At 40.1% G+C, this 24,679-nt stretch overlaps 1 protein-coding gene across 1 annotated transcript in view; it reads right to left on the bottom strand.

Annotated features, from left to right (window-relative positions):
• LOC118418226 (dynein heavy chain 5, axonemal-like) overlaps window positions 1-24,338 on the bottom strand; it is a 111,516-nt gene extending 87,178 nt beyond the window's left edge. The window contains 9 exon segments of the mRNA XM_035824069.1: window positions 2,373-2,593; window positions 3,596-3,709; window positions 4,712-4,888; window positions 5,381-5,608; window positions 6,153-6,281; window positions 6,886-7,052; window positions 7,274-7,361; window positions 7,725-7,859; window positions 24,119-24,338. Coding sequence (XP_035679962.1) covers window positions 2,373-2,593; window positions 3,596-3,709; window positions 4,712-4,888; window positions 5,381-5,608; window positions 6,153-6,281; window positions 6,886-7,052; window positions 7,274-7,361; window positions 7,725-7,859; window positions 24,119-24,295 — 1,436 coding nt within the window. The 5' untranslated portion in view covers window positions 24,296-24,338.
• Window positions 24,339-24,679: the final 341 nt, after the last annotated feature.

Genomic DNA, 24,679 nt, shown 5'->3' with positions numbered 1-24,679 from the left:
AAACCAACTTCAACCAACCAACATTGGTGGCAAAGTATAACATTCTTGCTTGCAGTTTTGCTAAATGCCGCAAAACATGGCATAGATATGTGTAAGGCATTTCACTTCTTACATCAACCATGCAGTAAGCAGCATATAATGAACGAACGAAAAATTATTATTCGGTTAACCTTGTGAAACTATTTGCCCCCCTCCCCACAGAAAAATATGTGGACGTCCTCACGACCAAAATAAAATATTCAGTTACCGTCAACAAACAGAATTATGCATAAAACACCATGACATCTCGTGTGAAATTATTGGAGCAGAGTTTGCAAGTATAGCTGCTCGTAATTTTACGTGAAAATTATTTACACATAATCCAAAGGACGGCACCTAAATTCGTCCTGACTGCATCAAAACGTAAGAGTTAAGAGATGTTTCCACGGAAATAAACAAACTCGCAAGTAAATCATTATTCAACAGAAATATGGAAAGACGCAAGTAACGTCTAGGAATATTTTTTTGTCAATTGTTTTTGACAGCAAACGGAGAGGTTTACACAATGACGACAGCGCGCCAGTGCTCGTTAGCACTTGCCCGCGGTTTTGCACGTACCAAGGACGTACTGACGAATTTCACAAACGAAAACACCTTTCAAACTACAATAACAACGGAGTGGACAATGGAAGGATAGCCATTTCTTACCTTATGATGTTCTGCCACCGATGACAACCAAAATTGGGTAGAAACTGACGTAAAAAAGCGCAGAAAATTCGAGGAACTCCGAAGCTGCGCTTGCCGTCTAGTTCACGCAACACAATCTTGCATACATGTGACGCAGGACGAGTCCAAGTAGCTGGGTTGGAATGTTCAAGAAGCTCTGTACAAATATGTCAGACCTGAAGGTTTCATTCCGTATATCTATCATTGTGTTACTGTATGATAAATATTTTTTCAAAACAATGCACATATTATCTTCTTATATTCTTTGCAGTACCTTTTATTGAGTAACATAGATTTCCAAATCCTCCCAAACATGAATGGTTTCGTCTACATATACACGTGACAATATTAGCCAATCAGCTTCAGTTTTGGAAATTCGCGGTTTGCTTGAGAAGTGTTGTGTCATTGGTTGCTTTGATACCAATTGCCGACGAAGTGTTTCTTTCTCTTCGCTGATTGGCTGGCGGCACAATTCAATTAATTAGCAGACAGACACCTGTCACCTGTCGCCCAGGGCTGGAGTTATTGGGGTCACTGGAGTTCACGGCAGGAGGCTAAAAGAAAGCCAATTTACCCTCAGAAAAGTGCTGAAATTAAGCATTTTAAAGTAGTTTATGCCAGAAATTTTACTTGGATCATTTTACCAACTATCCAATGCCTATTTACACCAAATTTCAGGCCACTCCATTGTACGACCAGGGTACAGGGGGCCAAAATATACCGTTTTGGTCAAAACATGACCTTTAAACCTCAATAAAATCATTTTAGAGGCAGATATGAAAAAACTGAGAAAAACACATCTAGGTATTGGCCTATTCTACCCCTGTGCCAAATTTCAGGTCATTCGGTCCAGGAACGGCGGAGATGAATCACTTTGAAGATTTGACAGGAGAAAGAAAGAAAGAAAGAAACATTACGAATACAATATATTTCACCATACTATGTATGGCTGAAATATAAATACTGAAGATACAATAAAAGACGTGATGTGGTGGGTTTGTGGAGGTCATAGGTCATAAAAATACATAACGCTAGTTCACCTTTATCCGCGGGGTAACCTATATTCGTTGCTTAAAAAAGAGTACTTGGGGATCACATCAAATCAGCCGGTGGTTTCAAACTGCAATATTTTGAATTATTACAATTTGAAACCACTGTCCGTCAACTTGATGATTCCCTAAGCACCCTGTTTTTTTCTTGACAACGGATATAGGTTACAAGACGAATAAAGGTGAACTAGCATTAATAGAGATGTCTAGAAACAGTATGTTTGTAGAATGCAAGGGTGGAAGCTAGTATTAAGGCATCCACAAGGTTTTTATTTCTAGCAGTATCGGGGCCGGGCGAACCATTGAGAAGAATTTCGGTAGAGAGGGGTCATTCCATGAAGTGATATACCGCAGGGGCATTAGGGCTTGTCTCCAGCTTTAAATTTCTTTCCTTCCCACTCATTGTTGGGGAGCCCATGCTGTTGATTTTCCTTGTTATACAATCATGTCATTTCAAGCTTATGAGAATAGATTTTCAGCAGTTTCACGTCATAAAGTTCAGATTTTTTTGACAGATGGGGCAATATGTTGTTCCGTCCCAACAAGTATAATATTTCCATCCTGAGACAGAGGGATGGGTCCTGGAGACAGCCCTGAGTGGCATGATAGCAGTCTTACCTGATACAGGCCCTGAGCTTGCTGAGTAGCTGCTCCCTCGGTTGGCTCCAGATGTCCTCCAGCCCTTTGTTTGTGATGAAGGCTTTGCAGGCCGTTATCATCTGGTTGGTCACCTTCACAAACAGGGAGGTCATCTTCTCCGAGGTGTTGTAGTAGCGAGAGTAGGAGTTGATCATACGGATGGCGTTGATTAGGCCGGGGATGGCATCCACCATGCCAACCTAACAAACAAATAAATAAACAAACAATCAACAACAGGTAACCGAAAACAAATAACTAGGGGGTCCAAAATTACAAAATTATCAAAAGCTATCTGCCACCAAAAACCAAGACTGCAGCATATCCAAGACAAAAGATGCAAAAACTGGAAGTTCTGCTGCAGTACCTAGGCTGGCCACCAGGAGGCCCGAAATCGATTTTGACCCTTGTGTCCACACCTACCTACCTGCTAAATATATCTTATTATTAATAAGTTATTACTGCAGAATGTTACATAGATTGTGTATCTATGGAGCCCAAAACTATACCTCCATAGATTGATGACGATAAGAACAACATCTTATAGCATTCTACTACGGTAATCCCATACTCCAACAAATGGACTTTGTGACAATTGTCAAATTACAGAATGTAATGCAAAAAATGTGTACTGGACCAAATTTTTTTGTTGGCAAATTTTCTTCCAGAGAAGAATTCTTTCTGAAATGCTTTGTCAATTGATGGCTTTTCAGCACCTGGAAATTTCTTCTACCTACATGTACATGTATCTAGTGGAAAATAATGACTTCATATTCCTTTATCATCATCATCATTAAAGAGAGTTTATTAAAGGAAGTTATACTCATATCATTCTATTCAATAAGCAAGTGAAATTTCGATGTGCTGAAAAGCCATCCATTGAGACTGGGGTTCTAGGCAGCAGCTGTTTTGCTGCTGGAGATGGACAAAAATTTCGCCCATTCTGTCCCATGATGGACAAAAAATGGCATGTAAAAAAAGGAAATAGCATTTCAGAGGGTCTAAATTTCAACATTTTCCAGGATAACTTACCCCTGGACCCCCCTAGGATTGTTACGCCTTCGCAGGATTTCCATTCAAAATTCAGGGGACAGAAAGAAAATTGAGGCATGCTAGAACACTGATTGAGACAACACATCTTTTACAAAGTTACCTCAGCTATAGATAGGAGCATGGCTGTATATCAATGGTAATTTTGTCCTTACCGGATCACTGTTGTACAGTGGGTCACAGTACTTCTCCAGGGTGTATAAGAACTTCACGTTGTCCTTTGCCTCATTGGCAGCATCTGTGATTCTGTTGTCAAGCTCCCTCCATGTCTGAAAAGAACAGAAACAGATTCTTCAGAAATCTTCAAGTTTGTTAATTGGGTTCTTGCTCATTGCACCAAATCTATATAGCATAATCAACAAAATACAATATACAGAAACATGTTGGTCACCCAAGGCTTTGAAGGAACTTACTAGTATTGAGTCAGAAACTGGTCTAGTGGGCTCGGGACTTCTCACAGCAATGAAAGACAGACTGTTCTGGTAGTCAGACTTTACTTGCTGCACCTCATGGAGGATGATTAAATGAAATGATGAAGGATGATACAATATACTGTACATTGCAAGTCTTAAAGTTTTGGCACTTTTATGTTACTTCTTGTGTGTTAGGTTACCACTTCACCACAAACATGAAACCTCCAGTGTTTCCATTGCTGTACGGTAACTTACAGAACGCTGAAGAAGGTTAGACATCCAGGTGCATGTAATAAGATACGCCAAAAAGCAGTTACGAAGCAACTGGATGACGCTGACGAAGAACTGTTTGAAACATCTGACCGTTTCCAAAATCATATCCAGTTGCTTGAGTAACTCCTTTTTTGGCGTACATGTAACTTATGGTAAACTTTAAAACCACACTGAACACTCTTTTTTCTATTGCTTTACCGCAAAATTAAATATCGGCAAACTTAAAGGCATTTACAGTATTCATTCCTTTGCCTCTGTCAGACTTTTGTTCTTTTGTTGACTATTTTGACAACAAATTTGAAAAAATTACAAAACAATCAATCATCAGTCATTCCTCAAGCTACCGACATCTTGCACACTGCAATCATCCCTCAGTATTAGACATCTAGAGCCGCATAGTCCAAGTTTTGAACTTTTATGCAGCCTGTAGGCCAAAATTGGCAGGCTGAATAAAGGGTCAGAAACTTGAACTATGCGGCTCCAGATGTCTCTTACTGAGGGATAACTGCGGTGCGATAGATGCTGGTTAGCTGAGGAATTAGTCCACTCTACTTTATACATGTAAAACAATTATCATTTACTTACTGCCACTAGTTTAGACTTGGCAGCTTGCAGACATCCCAGCACTGATTTGACCTCATGACCTTTGATCTGGTCCAACAGGTGGTTGAACTTTGACATGCGCTTCTTCCAGTGTTCCAGCTCCGCCCGAGGACCGATGTCGTCAGCTTCCTTCCTCATCTGTTCACTCTCCGCTAAAACCTGTGTCAAAATCAAGATTTTTGTGGTCAATACACAGCCTGTGCCACAAAAATAGACTCTTGACGAAGCATTATATGACTGTTTGAAAGTTTAAAACATCCCTGAAGATCAAATAGAAGCTGCTAAGAGGCCAAACCTGAACTACTTCTTCCCAAGCTACTTGTCATCCAAAATTCATAGCTTAATAATGGACAGAACGTGACGAAAAAAAACCCAAAAGTGCTTCCAATTGTAGAGCTCACAAGCAAGAACTTCCATTATCCATTGTGTCAAGGGAACAGCCCAAACCCTCCCCTGCCACCACCTTTAACCTCTTGAACCTAAGTCCCACTGGTACCCATTTTTTCTCCTAAGTGGACTGAGGAAAGTCATTATAGAAAGTGCCTTTCCCAATGGCAAAACATCAATGAGATGTAAGAGGACTTGAACACCACATTCGATCATCCTGGGCTAAACACCACAATGCCAAAACGATGACAACAATGTTCCTACCTGTTCAATCTGTTTGATCCAGACCCTGATACATTGCTCAATCTTGTCTATAGCATCGGAGCTGTTGGCCACGGCGATGTAGTCGTGGGGCCCGCGGAGGGTCTTGAGGTCGTACGTTTCGCACTCCTTCAGGACCACCTTGTCCTCCACGCTCCCCTGGGCGCCCCCCAGGACCGACACGAACGAGTCCAGGTTGTTTAGGAAGTCCAGACGTACCGGGGCGCCGTCCTAGGTGGAGACAAATAAAAATCTTAATTGACACAACAAAAGTACAGCGAATTTCGTAAGATCCACCGTTCATTGTGTTCATAAAAAAGGGCTAGCCTATGGGGAATTTCTCTTGTACAACAAGCCTGTATGGTGAACATGTACCTTATTCAGTGTGTCTTTCCTGTTGTGCCCAGTGGAAGATTTAGGGTGGTATCTCACTGCACATGGGGCACTGGTGTGGCACTGAGGGGTTCGTTCACTTTCGTTCACGTTTGTTTTCTTATTTTCAGTGATTGTCTATAATCTTGATATTACATAATACGTACAAGGATTACTTTAGAAGACAACAAAATACACAAAAGGTAAGAAAATTCGTTCTTTACCTCTGAAATTCGTTGAGTAACCTTTCGACCCCCACAGTGACGCACCAACGCCGCATTGTGCAGTGAGATAACACAGGTTAAATGTTTTGTAGGTATGCCGATTAAAGCCTAACTGCCTTCAAATGGTGGTTTTGCACTGGCTTAGAGATACCAAATAATACAGATACTGATTTGCTTACCTTATTGCCAAGATCTCCCCAGCCATTTTCTACCACCCTGAGGGTGGGGATGAAGATGTTAGACAGCAGCCTCTGTATTGCAGTCAGTAGCCCCACACCTGTGGTGTCCAGTACTGTCACATTCACCTCCTGATAAAGGCAAATACAATCAAATCATTGCACACATCAGAGCATACAGAGGGTGTAATACAGGTAGTTATTATGAAAATTCTGTACAGTTTTGTTGGTTTGTATTGTATACCTTGTAATGCAATAGTCACATTTCCAAACCATGGCCCAGCCAGGATGTTTGCGGAAACGAAAAATAAAAGTGTTTATCAAGGATTACACATTTGTATATACAAGTATGCTCATGAATAATTTGTGTTAGGTTCTGTGTGTTTTGCTGTCTGTCATATAACGCTTTTCATTTCAGGTGGCATTAGAAAACATTGCTAACTAGATGACAAGTACTGTAAATGCAGAAATGTTTTGCGGTGTTTTTACATTGTATGTTAAACTTTGCAGTTTTTGAGGTGGCTACTTCAACACGAACTCACAACCACTGCAACCATTTTTCCATTATAGTATGTGACATAAAAATTCATAAACTTATAACAGTGAACACAAAACCACCGCAAACACTTTCTATAGCAAAATTAAATCTCCGCAAACTTTTAAGATAATTTCGATGACTTTTAATTCAAAAATGCCTTTACAGCACATTGCACATCACTCCACGATCAGTTGTTACCTTGGTAATATTTTCTGGGGCGATTGCCCTGATGCTGTTAGGCCTGAGGAAGATGACAGCCACACCATTGAGAGAAGAGTCCTTCCCCTCCGTGATGAACAGTTTGGGTTTTCTGGGGACAGGCTTGTTGGTGGAGCCTGGGGGACCTCCCAGACGGAGCTGTTCAACTGTGGAAACAGCAACGAAAATGAATGTTAAAGACTATACCTGTCCAGTCATTGATAGTGATTTGCTAATAATTTTAATTTAGAGGAATTGAAGGTTGCTCTTAGGCCAGACCAATTCAATTTGTTGGTTCACAGCTTTTTAGAAAATAAAATATAGCAAGCGGACATCATAAAACTAGAGGGTAGGGAGGAAAACAGTTACAATTCTTTGTTAGGCTTACCTGGGTCTTTATCTGAGTCGGACTCCTGGTAGAAGAACACAAGATGAAGCAGGCCATCCTGGGCAAAGAACTGGTCCATACGTTCAATCTGGGGGGACAGTAAAAAAGCTATAAACATTATAATACATAGTTGACACTGTACAAGAATGTTATCTTCAAAGATTGAAGTTGCTGCAAAAACAGAAAATCCGTCATTTCTTTGCCTCAGCTGCAAATGATAGATAGCTAATTAAAATGTAACATATAACTATGTGTGCAACTTAGAACATTACAAATTAAGCAACCTATAGTCATTAAAATGCATTAAAAGGATTGTGTATAAAAGTCTGGAATGTTAAATTACATCTACAACCTATATTGTATTTGCATTTTTTTATCAAAATAAATTAGCAATTTGAAAGTCATTGTTCAATAAAAAAAACTTGGGGAGTACAATGTCATATAACGTTACCTGTGTCCCTTCCAAGATGGCATCTTCCACCTCGGTCTTCTCGATGTTAAGGCTGCGGGAGACCGTTTCCAGGACGTAGTCATGGCGGGCATCCAGCATAGCACGCTTCGCCTCCCTCTCCTCCTTCAACTTTTGCTGTGGGGACAAAGAACCAACAGTAAATATACACTCAGTCATATTCTGTATTATATGGAGTGCGTACCAAAAATTATATAGCAAATTCAGGTACAAGTACAGTTCAGGTACAGAGGATCAGGTCCAGGCAGGGTTGTAGCCAGCACCTGTCCTTCCTTAGTTTGAAGGAATTTTGAAGCTGGGGACGGAAAAAAAAAATTTGCCCATTCTGTCCTCTGTGAGCATTTCAGACCGGTCTAGATTTCAAAATTTTCCTTGGGAGCATGCCCCCGGACACCCCTAGGAACGCTACACCAAAGCCATTCAATATCGAGGGGACGGAAAATAATTCTGGCTGGCTACAACCCTGTACCAAGTATTATATAGAAAATTTAGGTACAGGTACAGTTTAGGTCCAGAGGATCAGGTCTGGACCTGATTGTCTGTGAAAGTTGCCTCCTCAACTTTGGCTGCGATAGACATGTCGTCTTTGACAAGTATCTATGGGGACTGAAAATTTTGAGGCAGGTTGAAAGTGGTCATATTGAAACCTTTACATGTAGTTTGAGACTTTGAGACTTTAGTTTGACTGTGGAAATTTGGTGGAATTTAACAAAAAACTATATGATCGTACTCTACTTAGTTCTAATTTTCTTTGACCAGTAAACCCCAAAAAGTGTGAAAACCTGCATAATCTGTTCATTCAAATTTCTTAATCGGTCCAAAGTCTGGCCCACTGATTTTTAATAATCAGATAATTCGGTCCGGTCCAATAAGAAGAAACGCTTTTGTACTGGTACACTGCAACGGTACCCACCCCTATTCTGTGTCATTCTGCATTCAAGAAGGAGTCATATCAAGGAGGTTGAAAGAGGTATTATCAAAGAAGTTGGCATAACAGACTGAATAATGATGAAGAAATTAGTCGACATAATAAATGACTTGTTGTAGGTTAAGTGTACCTACGGCAGCAATATGGGAACTACATGTCATGTAAATGAAAATTACATAAGACATCAGTATGCTTAATCCCTAGTAAAGACGACTTCAATATAACATGTAATGCAGACTTTCAGTCTTAAGACTAATGATGTTAATTTCTTCCTGCGAAAGCAAGCAAGATTTAACGTTATTGAAAATTAAAGCAGAAATCAACATCCTGGGATTTTCTTCACAATACCCATCCCCTAGACTTAATGAAAATACCCATTAACTATTAATTCTAGTAAACAATGTTAGGTAAACATTCTGTAGCAAATGCCTGGCTGCCAAGTTACAACAAAATGTATCAACAAGATTGAAACAAATGATGGCCAATATGGTAGAATTGGCTACTATGCAAACTGAATAAAGACCATTATCTAACCCATAGCGCAATTGACACTTCATTTACTTGCACATAACTGTCATAAAGATTGTTTTGCTCAGACACTAACAAATTTAACATATAACGTCATACCGGATGGTGAATTTATAATAATGTCCGATACATGTACATGTATACAATACTGTTTGCTGGGTGGGTGATATTTTGGATTATTTCGTATCTGGGTTGTGATAACGTTGACTTCAATAAAAGGTGTTTCGTACTGGGTGATAACTTGGGACTTGGTTTATCACACAAGGTTCTACTGTTCTCACAATTGGGCTTCCAATGAATAATTTGAATGCAAATTTTTGTTGAGGACACCAAATCTTCAAAACTTCTAGCACATTTTGCATTGAAAAGTGCATATGATTTCTCAAGTGGGTATTAAAAAAGCTATGAATGAAATAAGGACTAAGTCTTGTACTTTTCTCATATTATTCAAGACATACTACTGAATGCTTGACTTCAGGTACATTGTGTATATTCACCTAAGCTACCGACAAAATTCAGACTGTGGGCAACCACTAAGTTTAAACATTGTCCATGAATAAAGAACCCTTGAACATAAAATTGGGACTGCTCCTTTACATGGCTTGAGAGTTCAGCAAACCCTGATGTTGTATCACAGCTGCATTCAAATGTCTTGAAGTAGATCTTATATTCTTATCTTATGCCCTTAACAACTGAGACTCAACCATATCAGGTTTAGCATTTGAGAATTCTTCTATTATTAGTGACTGTCATTGTATTGACTAAAGAAAGAATAATACATTGCGTGTAGGCTGTGAAAGATACATGTAGTGTCAAAGCCAGACTTTCTGTTGTGACATTTCGTCAATCTGTCATTTGACTGCGCAATATCAACACTTTGTCAATACTAACGTTTAACAATAAATTCTGGATATCAGTAGAATGAAAGCGACTAACGTATGCTTCACACATAATCTACCAACAATGCTGCAGTAGTGTACGCCACCTACGACGGATTAAAATAGCTCACTACACCTCATTGATAAAGGCATGCAGACCCTCTTGCATATACGATGTGTATGAATCATACTCAACAATGTATTATCAATGTGCACTTCTAACTGAACTGTTACCATAAGATTGTACATTCATGCAGTACTTATAAGCAAGTCCTCTGACAACATGTACAAGACCTGACTATCATTACCATCACAGACAGTACAAAATAGATACAGGTAAACACTGGCAATACAATTATTTAACCAGCATGGCAACAACAGAGCCAGAAATCAAAGTACAAATCGTACAACTCACTTTAAAGGCCGCAATCTGTTCATTGCTGATAACAGTTGCCATTCTCCCAATCATCACAAACCTACGGTCGCCCAGACTTTGTCACAAGTTGAGAAGAAAAGTCCCCGGCGTCCAGTGTACTATCAGACAATGGACCCCATCTTGTTTCAGATTAAGTCTAAAGCCTAATGCCTGAGAGGGAAAATCTTTTGGCTATTCACGACAAGTCCTTGGACCTGGCAGGCAAATAGCAACGCTGCTGGCGACGAGAGATTTACGCGTGAAGTCTCTGGCCTGACCCTTCCAAAGGTTAGCTCATGAATTGGCTACATCCTACGTAACTGTACTATAGGTCCAAGTGTGGTTTATCTGACTACGACTGCACACAAACAGAAGGGTTTGTTTGGCAAGATTAGACTACGTCCTCGGGCTGTGATTGGTTTTGGTATTAAAGAGCTCATGCTAACGACTTAAATCCCAAACTTCCGTAACAAACAATACCGTTTCCTCCAACAATAAGACACTTGTTCTATTGCTACGCAATGTATATATAGAATGTAAAATTCATTAAGATATCATTAGGCATTGGGTTACAGTAATCATATTTACAAAGCAGAAAATTTGGCACCTACAATACGATTATCATGTTTTGCAAATTGCATACTGGGTGCATTATGTACCTTAAGGTACGTAAGTTTGTGCACCCAAAATTAGAGCTTAACCTCAATTTTGACTGTGATTGCACCAGCGTACCTAAATATTTGTGCAAGGTTACATATATGTATAAACATATTAAGAAACTTATTGTACACTATACATGTAGTATACAGCATGTTACTGAAATTCAAACATAATGGAAATATGTCAGATTAATAGTTATAATTATTTTTTTAAAACTTGTACATGTACCATACTTGCATGTTTAATATGTTGATGTTTGACATGTGTATAGAATTGCAAATGTGAAGTCTGAACTTTCAAGTAAACTTCATGATTAGGTTTTGCTAGCATTCTACGATAAGTTGTGCCCTAAACATTTTTCTGTGTACGTAAATTTGTGGGATAGCATGCACCAGTGCACTTACATGTATATATGCAAAATGTACATTAGACTTAAGCTTAGACCTATAGCTATTCCTCAAAAAGAATTTCAAGGCCTAACCTAATCTGTGTGAGGAATTTAAAAGTAAACTTTAGACTGTGCCCCTGTGAGTCAGTATTAGTCCCTGGTGCCTCCTAATGAATATTAAGGACCATGTTGAGGGGATAAGGATGAAGTGAAGTTGACTCTAACCTACTTAGCATACATTACACCAAACAGAGGATGCTGGGTACTCAGTGCAAAATGTACAGAAACTTCACTGTTAACATTTTAACTGACTTTTTTTAACTTGGCTGATATAAAGCAAAAAGTTCTCAATAAACTGTGATTGTCCGTGTCTAATCCCATAAACTTAAATATACCTGTAATTTGGATTGTGAATTATGCACAATATAAAAATTGTGATTCGAAACACAATATACACAACATACAATCATTTTGTTGTTTATCTATTAGTAATTTGTTGAGTGATCTGTCAAATGCTTGGTCAGACACTATGTGGAAAAAAGGATGCCAAATGTGGTTAGGGAGTAAACATACAATGTACAGCATACAGTGTACATGTATATCAAGTTTGTATTGACTTATTATGGCTTGGGTTAAGTTTTAGACCGAAAAAGTCTTTTTGGCTCATTATCAGGCTCCACAGTCATGGTGGGTCAAACACAAAGTTGAAGAAAAATAGAACTTGTTACCCGCAAAGAAAAACAACATTTGGGACCTTGAAAACACAGATGTGTGACCCACCCACCAACCACTTGAAAGATTTTGTACACGTATACTGTATGCTCAGGTTATACATTGTATGCTGTACAGTACTTGTCTTTGATACCCTTATACCAGCTAGATTGATCACTCCATTAACTTGATTATATACTAACCCCACATGATTGGTCAATATTGGCCTGATAACTCAGGTTTAATCCTATAGTTTGGAGGGCCAATCTGGTTACCATAGCAACAATGTAAACAAAGCAGAAACAGCCAGTCAGCTGAAGGGTTCTCAGTCACCCATTGGTCAATCCAAGGACAACAATGAAATGTCATTATGGAAGAAATAGACCACACCTTTGTCCTATATTGAATTGCCAGACATATTTTGGGTTTGTGAAGAAAGGAGATCTGGAAGGTTAAGAACTGTTACAGATTAAAGGATTGATGGAGGAAGTGGTCTACAACAGTCCTTTTGTGTATCTACAAGTAGAAAAGATACAATGATTTATCGTTATTATATTGTATGCTAAATAGATGTGACCAAATCTCCCACACCTTACGAAACATATACAATGCCATGTACATGTAATCACTGTAATCTACTATAATTGATCCTACATATGAACCATAATCACTGACAAAGTGAATGAACAACAATGGCCATAACTGATATTCTTTTAGTAATCCCAAAAACTAACCAGCTGCCAATACTCTGCCTTGAAGTTCATGATTATGTACTTAAATTCAATTGAATTCAAAGATTATTATTAAAGGTTTGCAGAATTCTGTTTATCAGGCCCATGACTATTGTCTGGTAAAACAGGAATAACTCTGAGCCCCTTTCACACATTGTCTGTGCATGACTGACCATGGTCTCTGATCCAAACCCTCTACATTTCATTGTTCAGACTGTTGCCCAGCAAGGTTATATATTACTAGTTTTTAGAATTTGTCTGCACGAGGGATTAATTTTATTAATTTAAAAATAACAAAGTCAGGAAAGTGGTTTCTGCTTAAATGTAATCAGAGGAGAGAACTGCGGAGCTGGATGGATTCCAGACTACTCTCAACCAAGCCCAATGCTGACCTTGGTTGGGTACAGTGGTCGTGAGCAAAGTTCTGAATGTGCAACAGGTGCTCTATATCCAGACAACACAATAATTGTGCTCAGCTACATGTAAACTTAGCTGGACACCATTTTGAATTGAGACTGCTTGAGCCAACAAGGATGCTTCAGAAGTCCCATGCACCTGTTCCTGAGTACGTCATGACATGCAAGAATGAGTCGGCAGTCCTGTCAGAGATTTCAACAACCTGCTGCTCTCACTTCAGGTGACTTCAAAGAACACACACAATATGGGACTGCTCTTTCAAACAATTCACAAAATTCATATAGAATGCAAATTCCTGAGTTAAAAGGAATAACGTGATGTCTATTGAAAACAAGCAGTACTCCGATCCCGGACCATTAGATGTTTTAAAAATATGTTAACTTAAGTTAAAGTTTAACTTCTTTCTCCACATTGTATATTACGTACAATGTACTGCTGTTGTTATTCACCTTGTACTGTCCAGTGGTGCATACTGTAGGTCATGTACATGTTGTCATTGTTCACTTCATTAGTATTGCCTTATAATTAGTGGCGTATAGTAGGCTACTGGTACCTTGTGCCCCCAACGACCTGGAGGTCAAGGGACTAGGTAGGTAGGTAGGTAGGGTAGGTCAGCAATTGTTCCTAAATGCTATTTGAAAAGCAGGACCATTCTTGTAAGGAGGGTTTGCTAACCCTTCTCCTTTGATGTGCTCTTCTGAAAGACAGGTGTATCCTCAACCAAGATATCCCACCTAGGATCGAACCTGGGTCTACCATTGGCCAACTAATTATAACTGGAACTCAACTGTGAGGCCACTACCAGTTGAGCTACAGGGACATCCATCTATACATGTACAATGTAGGCCTATGCGCATATACATCCAGTTATCCAGATTATGAAGGATTAGTCATAAGAAACTTGACCAAGAAATTGGATCTGGCATACTAGTTATTACTGAATGATACAGCACATAATAACCATAGAGAATGTTCTAGATACCGTGCCAGGTAAAATTAACTTAAAGGTTAAGTGGCAAATTTCAGCTAGGAATTGGAATAAATCTTTAAAAGAATTTAAACTTGGCCTAAATGTGCAGAGTGACAAGGCCTGCAAAGAGAGAGTGAGAAATATGCAGAAATTACGTAGTTCCTTACTTAAATACACAAGTCCTGGTTAACACATAGACAATAAGTACTGTTATCAATTAGGAAAATTACATAGGATACGAACAAGAAGTTAAATATCAAGAAAGTGATTTCCATACTTGTCTGCAACGACTTTTGGAAAAGCTTATGTTGGCAGGTAACAAAACTTGGCCTCTACATGTGCAGAAATATAGAGGCCTCTATATGTGCAGAAATTATATACTTCCCTACATACACGAGTCCTGGTTACCGGTAAGTACTGTTATCAATAAGAAAAATTACATAGGATACGAACAAGAAGTTCAATATCGAAAGGAGTCTTTCCATACCTGTCTGCAAAGCCGTCTGGAAATGCTCATGCCGGCAGGTAACTAAACTTGTCCTAAATGCGCAGAAATTACTTTCCTACACTCTCAAGGCCTGGTTAGATCATGTTTTTCACTCGAGCAGACTCTCCATGGTTCATACACCAGGAATGGCCTGTCGTAAGCACTTATACATCCTGGTACTCTGCGAACATTGTCACGGTCACTAGGCAGAGGAGAGCAGCACTACACACACAGGTGTGGGTAGGGTGGGTCTAGCGCTAACACCACTCCACGACCTGTACCGACTCCCATCACTAACAACAACAGAATGACTTGTATATACAACAGGGCTCGAAATACTTTTGTCTGAGACACACAACACTGAAAATTACCTGCACCTGGTCCAGACAAATTTTACCTGCACCACTCTGAATGTACAACTGTAGGAAGTATGGATCATACTTAGCATTGTTCAGGAATTATTGCTATTTTTTATTCAGTCTATACTTTATGGGTGGTAACAGTCAATGCAGCTACACATGTAATAACAATCCACATACACCTACATCATACATTAGGATATTTGTATAAAACCCAGTACTGTAATCCAGAAATGTTTGCGGTGGATTAATGTTCTTCACCGCGAACTTAAAACCACGGCGAACATTTTTCTATTACAACATTAGACTGCAGTCTATGTTGTTACCGCGAACTTAAAACCACCTCAAAAAGTCCCTTTTCCTGCTACCGCGAAATTAAATTCCCGCGAACTTAAATACATTTAAAGTAGGTTCAGGCTAGGTGCAGGTTAGGTGCAGGTAGACACCAGAAATACCTGCACAGCTCCAATTTTACCTGCACAAATCTGCGTATGCAGGACCTGGTGGTATTTCGAGCCCTGATACAACCTGGCCACTGAGATTTCATGTCAGGTATACACAAGGTCCTTTTGTGAGGGGCTGACATTCCCATGGACGGTAAATGTTTGTGCCTACCTTGCTTAAAGTATACACTTGGTTTTCAACATGTTCTAGGCCTTGACAACGTATTTAATCAGCAAGAATTGCATTATGTACAAATGTATGTGCTTTTGTGTCCTCTTTTGCCTCGTGATCGAAGTTCATTGTTGATAAGCTAATGATTAGAATTCATAAATATTGTATCATAAAGTGAAGAAACATTTAGATACCACAGTCAGCGTTCCCGCCAGGCATACGTCTTTACGTCTTTGGACGCATTTTTTTCTGGAAAGACGCACTCGGCTCGGCAGAATGCGTCCATAAAAAAATCTGAAAGAAAGGCTGACCTGTACCACCAGTGTACAAAATGTATCTGGAATCTTTTAAAAAATCTGTCTTTATAAGAAGGAATCCTACCTGTACAATTTATACTTCAAATTCTTCACTTTCCGGTCATCCCAGTAGTCTGGGCATGGGGCGGAGCGCGGCACGTTTTACAACTAGCGGACCCATGTACGACACACCCAGCCACGCGCCAGTCTGAGCTGTTCGTTGCGCAATGTAATTTTTTGTAGTCCGTGAAATACATCTGGCAGTCAGCATTCTTTAACACTCAAAGAAATCTTATGCAGCTTTTATACTCTGATATTAACATGATACTAACTTGTCCTCATTTTCACGTATTTGTTAAAGATTTGTGGGTAATACTAGTATTGAACAAACAAACTGTTCTGCGCGAGTGTTGCACATCTCAACAAAAGTTCTCACGCTGTGGGCAGTTGATTGGCAGTCGGTATCTTTGACAACAGGCCGCCGGCGCCAAGCAGTCAAGATTGGCCACCAGGTCCAAATCCAATCATCTTAATAACCAATCAGCGTTTGATAAATGTAATGTTACACTCTGTCATTGGTCACCGGGAGGAAAAAAGACATAAGTTACCAAGTATTAGCGCACGTGACGTTGGTAGCCGCCCGTGTCGTCTGGCAACTTGAGTTTCTTCCCTAGCTGCTAACAATTTACTATCAAAGTTTCCCCATTTATCCAAGTTTTAAAAAACGGTGCACGGTAAATAAGTGAAGAATCCAAAACTATACACTTTATTTCTTATTTACAAAATTTCTTTTGTTTCAAAAAGACAAAATTTGCGGCAGATAGGGGGCCGCAATATTGTTGTCAAGCGTCGATCGAGTCGGCTGTGCACTAGCGTTGGCCTCCGTGGCACATGGCGCGGCACGCCCCCCTCCCCAGACGGACCGTCGATCTCAGCGCCCAGCACGTTGGGACGTCTTTCTGGCTACTGCTTCAAGGCTACACCGGCACTGATCACTGCCAAAGAGGCAGCAGATCGTCCTCCTTCGAGTAATGTATAACGTTCTTGGTCTATTTAAAAAGAAATCCAGCCAAAGATTTCACGCCGAAAACGGGATTACCTGAGGTCGCAGGAAACAAACGCACGCTCGTGGAAAATGACGGCAAGGCCTTGTAAAACCCCACCGATTCGAAAAATTTGTCAATGAGTAAAATCATCGGGCAAAATAGAAAAAAACACGGCGCCGTTATTTTATCGTCTCGGAAAACTATTTGATGCGGGAGGGCGCAACATCGATCGCATGAGGTAGACATTTTTTTATTTAATGACGGAAAAAAATTGGCATAATTTTTCCGTGGGCTGACGAACTGGCTAGAGCCCTGTTTCGAAGCATCAAAAATACAAAATTTTCATGTAGACACGTCTGGACAAATAAAACCCGGGCCAGATCACGGAAGGCTGATTCCCTGTGCTTATAGTTTTTTTAATATAACGTATTTTGATGAAGAGGGTGGTCGTCGATAACTGAAAATGGGAGTAAAAGAGGCAACCGTCATCCAATCTCAAGTGCATGATTATCCACTCAAATTGCAGGAAATTGTGTTCTAGAGGGTTTGAAAATCAAAATTTTCCCGGGGGAGCATGCCCCCGGACCCCCCTAGAATGCGAGCGCCTGCGGCGCTCGTCTCGCGCCTCCGGCGCTCATTACGCCCCTCCCAAATATTTGGACGCATACTTTCAAGAACCTGGCGGGAACGCTGACCACAGTACAAGTTAAAGCTCTGCATTATAATATACAGTGAGAGACATTTAACCTATTTTGCCTACTCTGTATGAGGATTTACATAGTTAAGGACCCCAAAGTGAGCAGGTTTGATGCCTCAAAATTTATAGCAGGGTGCACAAGTCTTAAACTGTCTCAAAGCTGATGTAATCTTCTAAAATTCAACAAAGTTTCTACCTCACTGTTGTGCACAGAAAAAAACTAGGGCCTTTTCAAGTACTGTGTCCCACTACATAATAACTCAACTACTATTGAGGACTGAGGTTGCCCATAAATACAGGGCGACTACAAGGGCTTTAATCAACCTTATAATTATCACAAGTTTCTGTTAATGAAGTCTTACCATAAATAAGAAAGACATCATTGGTACTGTACATGATGTCTATTTCATCCCAATAGCACATAGTATATCATACTATATGGCCTTGGCAATGGTTCCTGATGAAGGTTTTATAGTCTATAAGCTTTCAATTAACATTTCTCCGTATCCAGGAAACCTGTCCTGCAAATGTAAAGGGTTAGCATTGTCGTGGTCATTAACGTTGTAGCATACCACATTCGCTAGGCTTACAGGTGTTCAAAATGAGCACTAGACAAGTTACATGTACTAAACACAAACTACACTACTTCAACTAACAAGCACAATCACCACTGCAGAAATAGTACAAAATAGGCCTATAAAAAAAATCTTGTTACCCTAGCAAAAAGCTAGCCTTTTTTTTCTTGGTCAACCACAAGCGCAGACAAGACATAAATTTTTGTAATCTGAGCAATGAAAATGTTGTGAAATTGATTTCTCCTCTCTATATTTCTGTTGAAATAGAAAATTGTGCTTGTAACACTAGATCACCTTTATCCGTGGGGTAACCTATGTCCATTGTTTTTAAAAACAGAATATTTAACTTAAGGATGTCAAGTCGACAGACGGTGGTTTTAAACTGTAATACCTTCAAGATATTGAAATTTGACACCATTGTCTTGAAACTTGCTATCCTCAAATACCCAGATTAAAAAAAAAAATGGACATAGGTTACCCACAGGATAAAGGTGAACTAGCGTAACAACATATAACTGTATCATGATAATAGAATATAAGTTTGAAAATATCAGTGTCCCTATATATTTCAGTTTTACATTGATTTCTTTGTTGGATCACTATGGCTAACAGAGAGAAAAAAGAAAATCCCTACCTAATGACCCAATTTCTCTGGGCTGCGATCGGAAACACACATTCTTCTACTAAGCCCAAAGTATAGAACCCATTACGTCATAAAGCAGTTTTGCTTTTTGGCACATTGTATTACCTGAATGTCTAACCTTCCTCCATGTATACAGCCTGTTAGTTGTACATTTTTAAGCCAAGTTTTCTAACGACAAAACGCTATCATGCCAGTCACTCTTGCAGGTAGCTTAAATTAGGCAATACACAAAACCACAAAACAGTACACAACAATATCAACATTAGACATTTCCAAAATAATTAACAACAGAATACGAGCACTGTTCTAGTTCTACCATATGCAATTTTACAATCATGTGTATGCCCTACCTCACATGACAGACTAGAAATGAAAATTTTCAAGCCATCACAAACATAAAGATATTCTAGGATTATCAAATCTATAACCACCAACCTTGTACTTATTTCTGTCAGTTTTCTGTCCTGAAGCCATAACAACACCACAGTGACGACTCTTTTAAGACATTAAGACTTCCCTACTAGAGGAAAAACACACCTGTTCCTATAGTTTCTGCACACCTGTCTGTGCATGGCAACACCTTTGTGGCTTGCTAAACTTCTTACTCATAAAAATTTCATACCTGTGCAAATAATAGCCACACAGGATGCTTCAAATGGAGCTTAGTCTACGCTGTTCACTCGTAGACACACTTTTCACTCGTAGACATACAATACCACATGTTCATAAAGTAACCAATATAATTTAAAAACCACGTACTATAATAATTTATTAAACTTTCTCACTGCCAGAAATTTCACCCAGAATATAGAAGTAAGAAATAAAAAAATCAACATAAAATGTAATCATACAAATTAATTAGCTATGCAATATGAAAACTCATTTTAAAGATGAATGAAGAAAGTCCAACCAACCATGCTCTGTCTGTCCCATACTGACGACTTGTTCCTTTGTTTTCCCCACATTGTCCCGTAGAATTCTCAGACAATCGACAGAACAATACAATAATTCCTCAGTTTCCTTCTCTTTATACCACTTGTCCATACAGCACCATCTTTTGAACTGGTTCAACAAAGTCAGAAATTATCCCACCCAACGAGTGAGAGTGCGTGGGGAACTGTACGCGATGAAATTGCAATTCAAACGCCTAAGTGGAATGAAACAGGCAGGTAGGGTTTGCATGTGTCTCTGTGGCCATAGCGACAAGGGGGAAGTCATATTTGAACAGTGGGTACACACAACATTTGTGTTGCCTCGCTTTTAGAGGGAGCGATGAAAGGATGTTTGAATGAATCTTTGACATACATGATATCATATTTCATATTCCAACTTGTAGTTGTACATAAAACAACTTACAAGATACATTGCTAGTTCAGTGCTATGCAACGTGCGTAAAGCAGGAATAAATACAGTCATTGAAAACCCTTTGTGAGTTTTCATCAAAGGTGGGTTTGCAGAGTGACAGTCCGCTGTGTGGTCCCAGGTCAGCCAAAGGGGGGTGACGACAGTTTAACAGGTTGATAAACACGCTATGATTGATGGCTAGATTAACCAGTATAATGTTGGTTAAGTGTTCAATGACCACAACAGGCACGTCGAGATCGGACAACGACTTTTCTTTGCGGACTGTTCCAGACTGTTCCACGTGAGTGAAGAAGACGGGTTTCAATTAAATGTAACTGATGCCTATCTATCTTATTGGGTAACAGTGACAAGCAGAGTGGTAACAGGGACGGGTAACCGCTGCCCAACTTGGAACAGGCTTTTACAAAACAGGAATGTACAAACTTTTCTTCCAACCTGTCATCACAATTATCACTAATACAAAATGTACTGCTGTATAGTTATTCACCTTGCAGTGTCCAGTGGTGCATAGGACAGAAAGTTGCTGTTTTTCTGTAACAAAGTATGTTTTACAGGGAGAAGTTCCTAGCCCTACTAATGGACTAGGAAGCACATCCTCATATTTGGAACCCCCATTTTAAGTCCCCATCCAAAAGATGGAGCAACCCCTACCGAGAAATCCTGACCTCACTTCAATGGGGTCTTCCACTACATGTAAGCTCCAGTTCCCTAGTAATTTGAACCAAGAGCTCATGCAACTGTGAGGCTGCTACCAATTGACATCCCCTATACTGTACAAAATGAGTACATGTATATATACAGTATGTGCCCATGGCTATCAGACCAATTCCGCCAAATACTTTAACCCTAACCCTAAACACTGGCAGAACCTTAGCCTCAGTACCAGGCTCAGTGGATCGGTGGTCTAATAGTAATAGTATGCTTAGGAGAGTCGGCCATCCAGAGGAGTCATTTTCACAACAGGCCGGTCAACACTCCTAGGTTTTAAGGCTTTATTCCTAACTTGGACAAAGTCCCCTATTTCTATTCGGCCAGGTGGGAGTCTGGTACTGGTAGAAACCAACTCTAAACACTAGCAGAATTGACCTAATCATGACCTGAGTTGACCTGGTCTAGTTTAGCCACCTAGGCCAATTAACTCCTATGAGACTTTAATTCCTAACTTGGCCAAAGTTTCCTATTTCTATCTGGCCAGGTTGTTAGTCTGGTAGAGACTACAGTAACTCTAAACACTGGCAGAGGTGACCTGATCATGACCTGAGTTGACCTGGCCTAGTTTAGCCAAGGGAGAGTTGATAAAGGGCTGAATCTCTTGAACATCTGATGTCAGTTAGCTCTGCCCCATGTAGGTAATTGACCTGTTAATCCCTAACACCATGACAGAATTAGTGCTCCTCCCATGTGTGGCAAATGCACCTATTTACTGTCAGTTACAATCTGTCACAGTGTCAACAACCAATCAGAACTCCCCATTGGGAATTGGGAGGAGCAGAAATCATTTAGGGGCACCATGCTAGCTGGCTACAGAAGTTTGCGGTGGTATAATCTTTGCAGTGTTACCATTGTTAATATTGAGTCCGTAGAGTATAGACCACACCATAAGGAATTCATAATGACTGCTGATATGCATACTAGCCTGTATAACTTATTTTCAGTAAACTTAAAACAACACTAAAATTTTCTTACGCAAAATTGTCTATACAATATACACAAATTATTGTCTAGAAAATGACTCTAGCAAAAGAAAGGTATACTATTTGAAACTGTTTTGAGATGTCATCCATATAAGATATAAGATTTAACTGCTGGATTAGATTAGATCAAATTTAAATGTTACTGATACATTTGTACACAGGTCAACTCCCATGTATATACAGACATATATTATACCTGTTGTACAATTGTAGTGCAATAAAATCCTTTGTCTTCTATTGGAAAACTTTGTTCTACTAATAGAATGGCAATCTTGGATTGTCAGTGTATGACCTCGCTATCTGTGAACCTTTGAACCCCTGGCATTGAGTTCAAGAATGTCAAATCTCATTCTTATCTAAATGCCAACCTCAAAGGGCTTTGGACCCCTGGCATTGACTTCAAGAATCCCAAATCTCATTCTCATCTAAATGCCAACCTCAAAGGGCTTTGGACCCTTGGCATTGAGTTCAAGAATCTCAGATCTCATTCTCATCTAAATGCCAACCTCAAAGGGCTTTGGACCCCTGGCATTGACTTCAAGAATCCCAAATCTCATTCTCATCTAAATGCCAACCTCAAAGGGCTTTGGACCCTTGGCATTGAGTTCAAGAATCCCAAATCTCATTCTCATCTAAATGCCAACCTCAAAGGGCTTTGGACCCCTGGGATTGAGTTCAAGAATCTCAAATCTCATTCTCATCTAAATGCCAACCTCAAAGGGCTTTGGAACCCTGGCATTGAGTTCAAGAATCTCAGATCTCATTCTCATCTCAAATGCCAATCTCCAAGGGCTTTGGACCCCTGGGATTGAGTTCAAGAATCTCAAATCTCATTCTCATCTAAATGCCAACCTCAAAGGGCTTTGGAACCCTGGCATTGAGTTCAAGAATCTCAGATCTCATTCTCATCTCAAATGCCAACCTCCAAGGGCTTTGGACCCCTGGGATTGAGTTCAAGAATCTCAAATCTCATTCTCATCTAAATGCCAACATTCCATTATTCATCAGGAACATTTACAGCCTGATTAGGACCAATAAAACTCCAGTCAGTGTGGCCGGTTATTGGAGTGTTTGTGTACACATTGCCATGACAACGGGCTGTGGCCAGCTAGAGGATGTCAATTTAGGGCTCTGTGGTATTCTCCAAGCAGAGGTTCGGTCACGGAGTTAGTAGTCGTCAGATCTTTACAGGATCGCTTCCCTCACATTCTCCAAGCAGAGGTTGGGTCACGATCCTGCAAAAATCCCGACGACTACTATCTCCGCGACCCAGCCTTTGCTTGGAGAATACTCTGTGTGCCAACAGTGCAAGGCGACAGCATTCCAAGTCTGCATTTACATTTCGTGTTGTGGAACATTAATGAAACCTTACAACATACCATGAAAGTTCTTAACAATCAACTTCAGCATATATTCAGTCCTATAGCTAGTTCTAGTTCGGAATCCACAAACTTCCTAGTAGGAATATCACGCGGATGTCAGTACCCTAAGTAGGCATCAAAGGGCTGGTATACTGAATGTACAACATGCATAAAGTTTGACACTACTTTGAAAAGCTTTTCTAACTGTTCTAGTGCCAAGTTTTGTTGCTAGTTCTGTTTCCTTGCTAGGCATGCTTTTACATATCTTGGGGTTGCAGCTACATGTAAATTTCTTCCCCTACAACAAGCACCTCCTTGAACACAGAACCTCCTTTTACACCCCTTCTGAACGACAATGCAGCCCCACTGAAACATGTCCTAAACTTGGACCTGGATCTCAACTGTGAGAGCTGCTACCAGTTGAACCACATGGACATCTCACTTTGAAAAGTACTGTCCTATGATTTCTCATACCTTGTTGACAAATTATTAAAAAAGTAACAAATACATTCAATCAAAATGTCTATGTCATTACCATACTGAATAAAGATTAAAAGACGTACAATATCACAAAGAAGTGTGGATACTGCAAGAGCCAGTGGTTAACTGTACCTGAACATACTCCATGTTTGCAAGCCTGCCTTCAAGTGTTCTCCTCCCCTGCACCACGGACACAAGGCGCGAGAATTTCTGCACATCCCTCAGATATTCTGCCTTGGGCCTTACAGTAGACCTCCTGTGTACGGGCGACTCTGGCCTGGACTGTCCGGGGCTTCGGACATTCACCATTAAGCGAGCCCACCCTGAGCTCTCCTGTCCGGACACTCTGGACAGTTTCCTTGCTTCCAACTGACCGTCCCCATCGTCTAACACCACAGGCGCTGTCCATACTGAAGTGGACCTTCTACGCGGCCGTTGCGGCGACGAGTCCTCGGGAAGGACAAGTGTTGGTTGGGGCTGATGATCTGCGACCTCTTTGTCGTCCTTTTCTTCCGACATCTTGCAACAGATGTCTGATCATGCGATGACCGCTCACACAAAACCTTCCCCTTTCTTCCAAGTTAAAAGTGCTCCTCTGTAAGTCAAGACTCATAAGTCCTGATTTAAACCTTCAAACTTTTCCCCAAAGTTCTCCTCACCGCCGCTCTTCAAAGCGGCACAAGAAGGAAGATC

Source organism: Branchiostoma floridae, chromosome 6 (genome assembly GCF_000003815.2).
Source record: "Branchiostoma floridae strain S238N-H82 chromosome 6, Bfl_VNyyK, whole genome shotgun sequence".
NCBI lineage: Eukaryota > Metazoa > Chordata > Leptocardii > Amphioxiformes > Branchiostomatidae > Branchiostoma > Branchiostoma floridae.
This window is presented reverse-complemented; position numbering and strand designations above follow the sequence as displayed.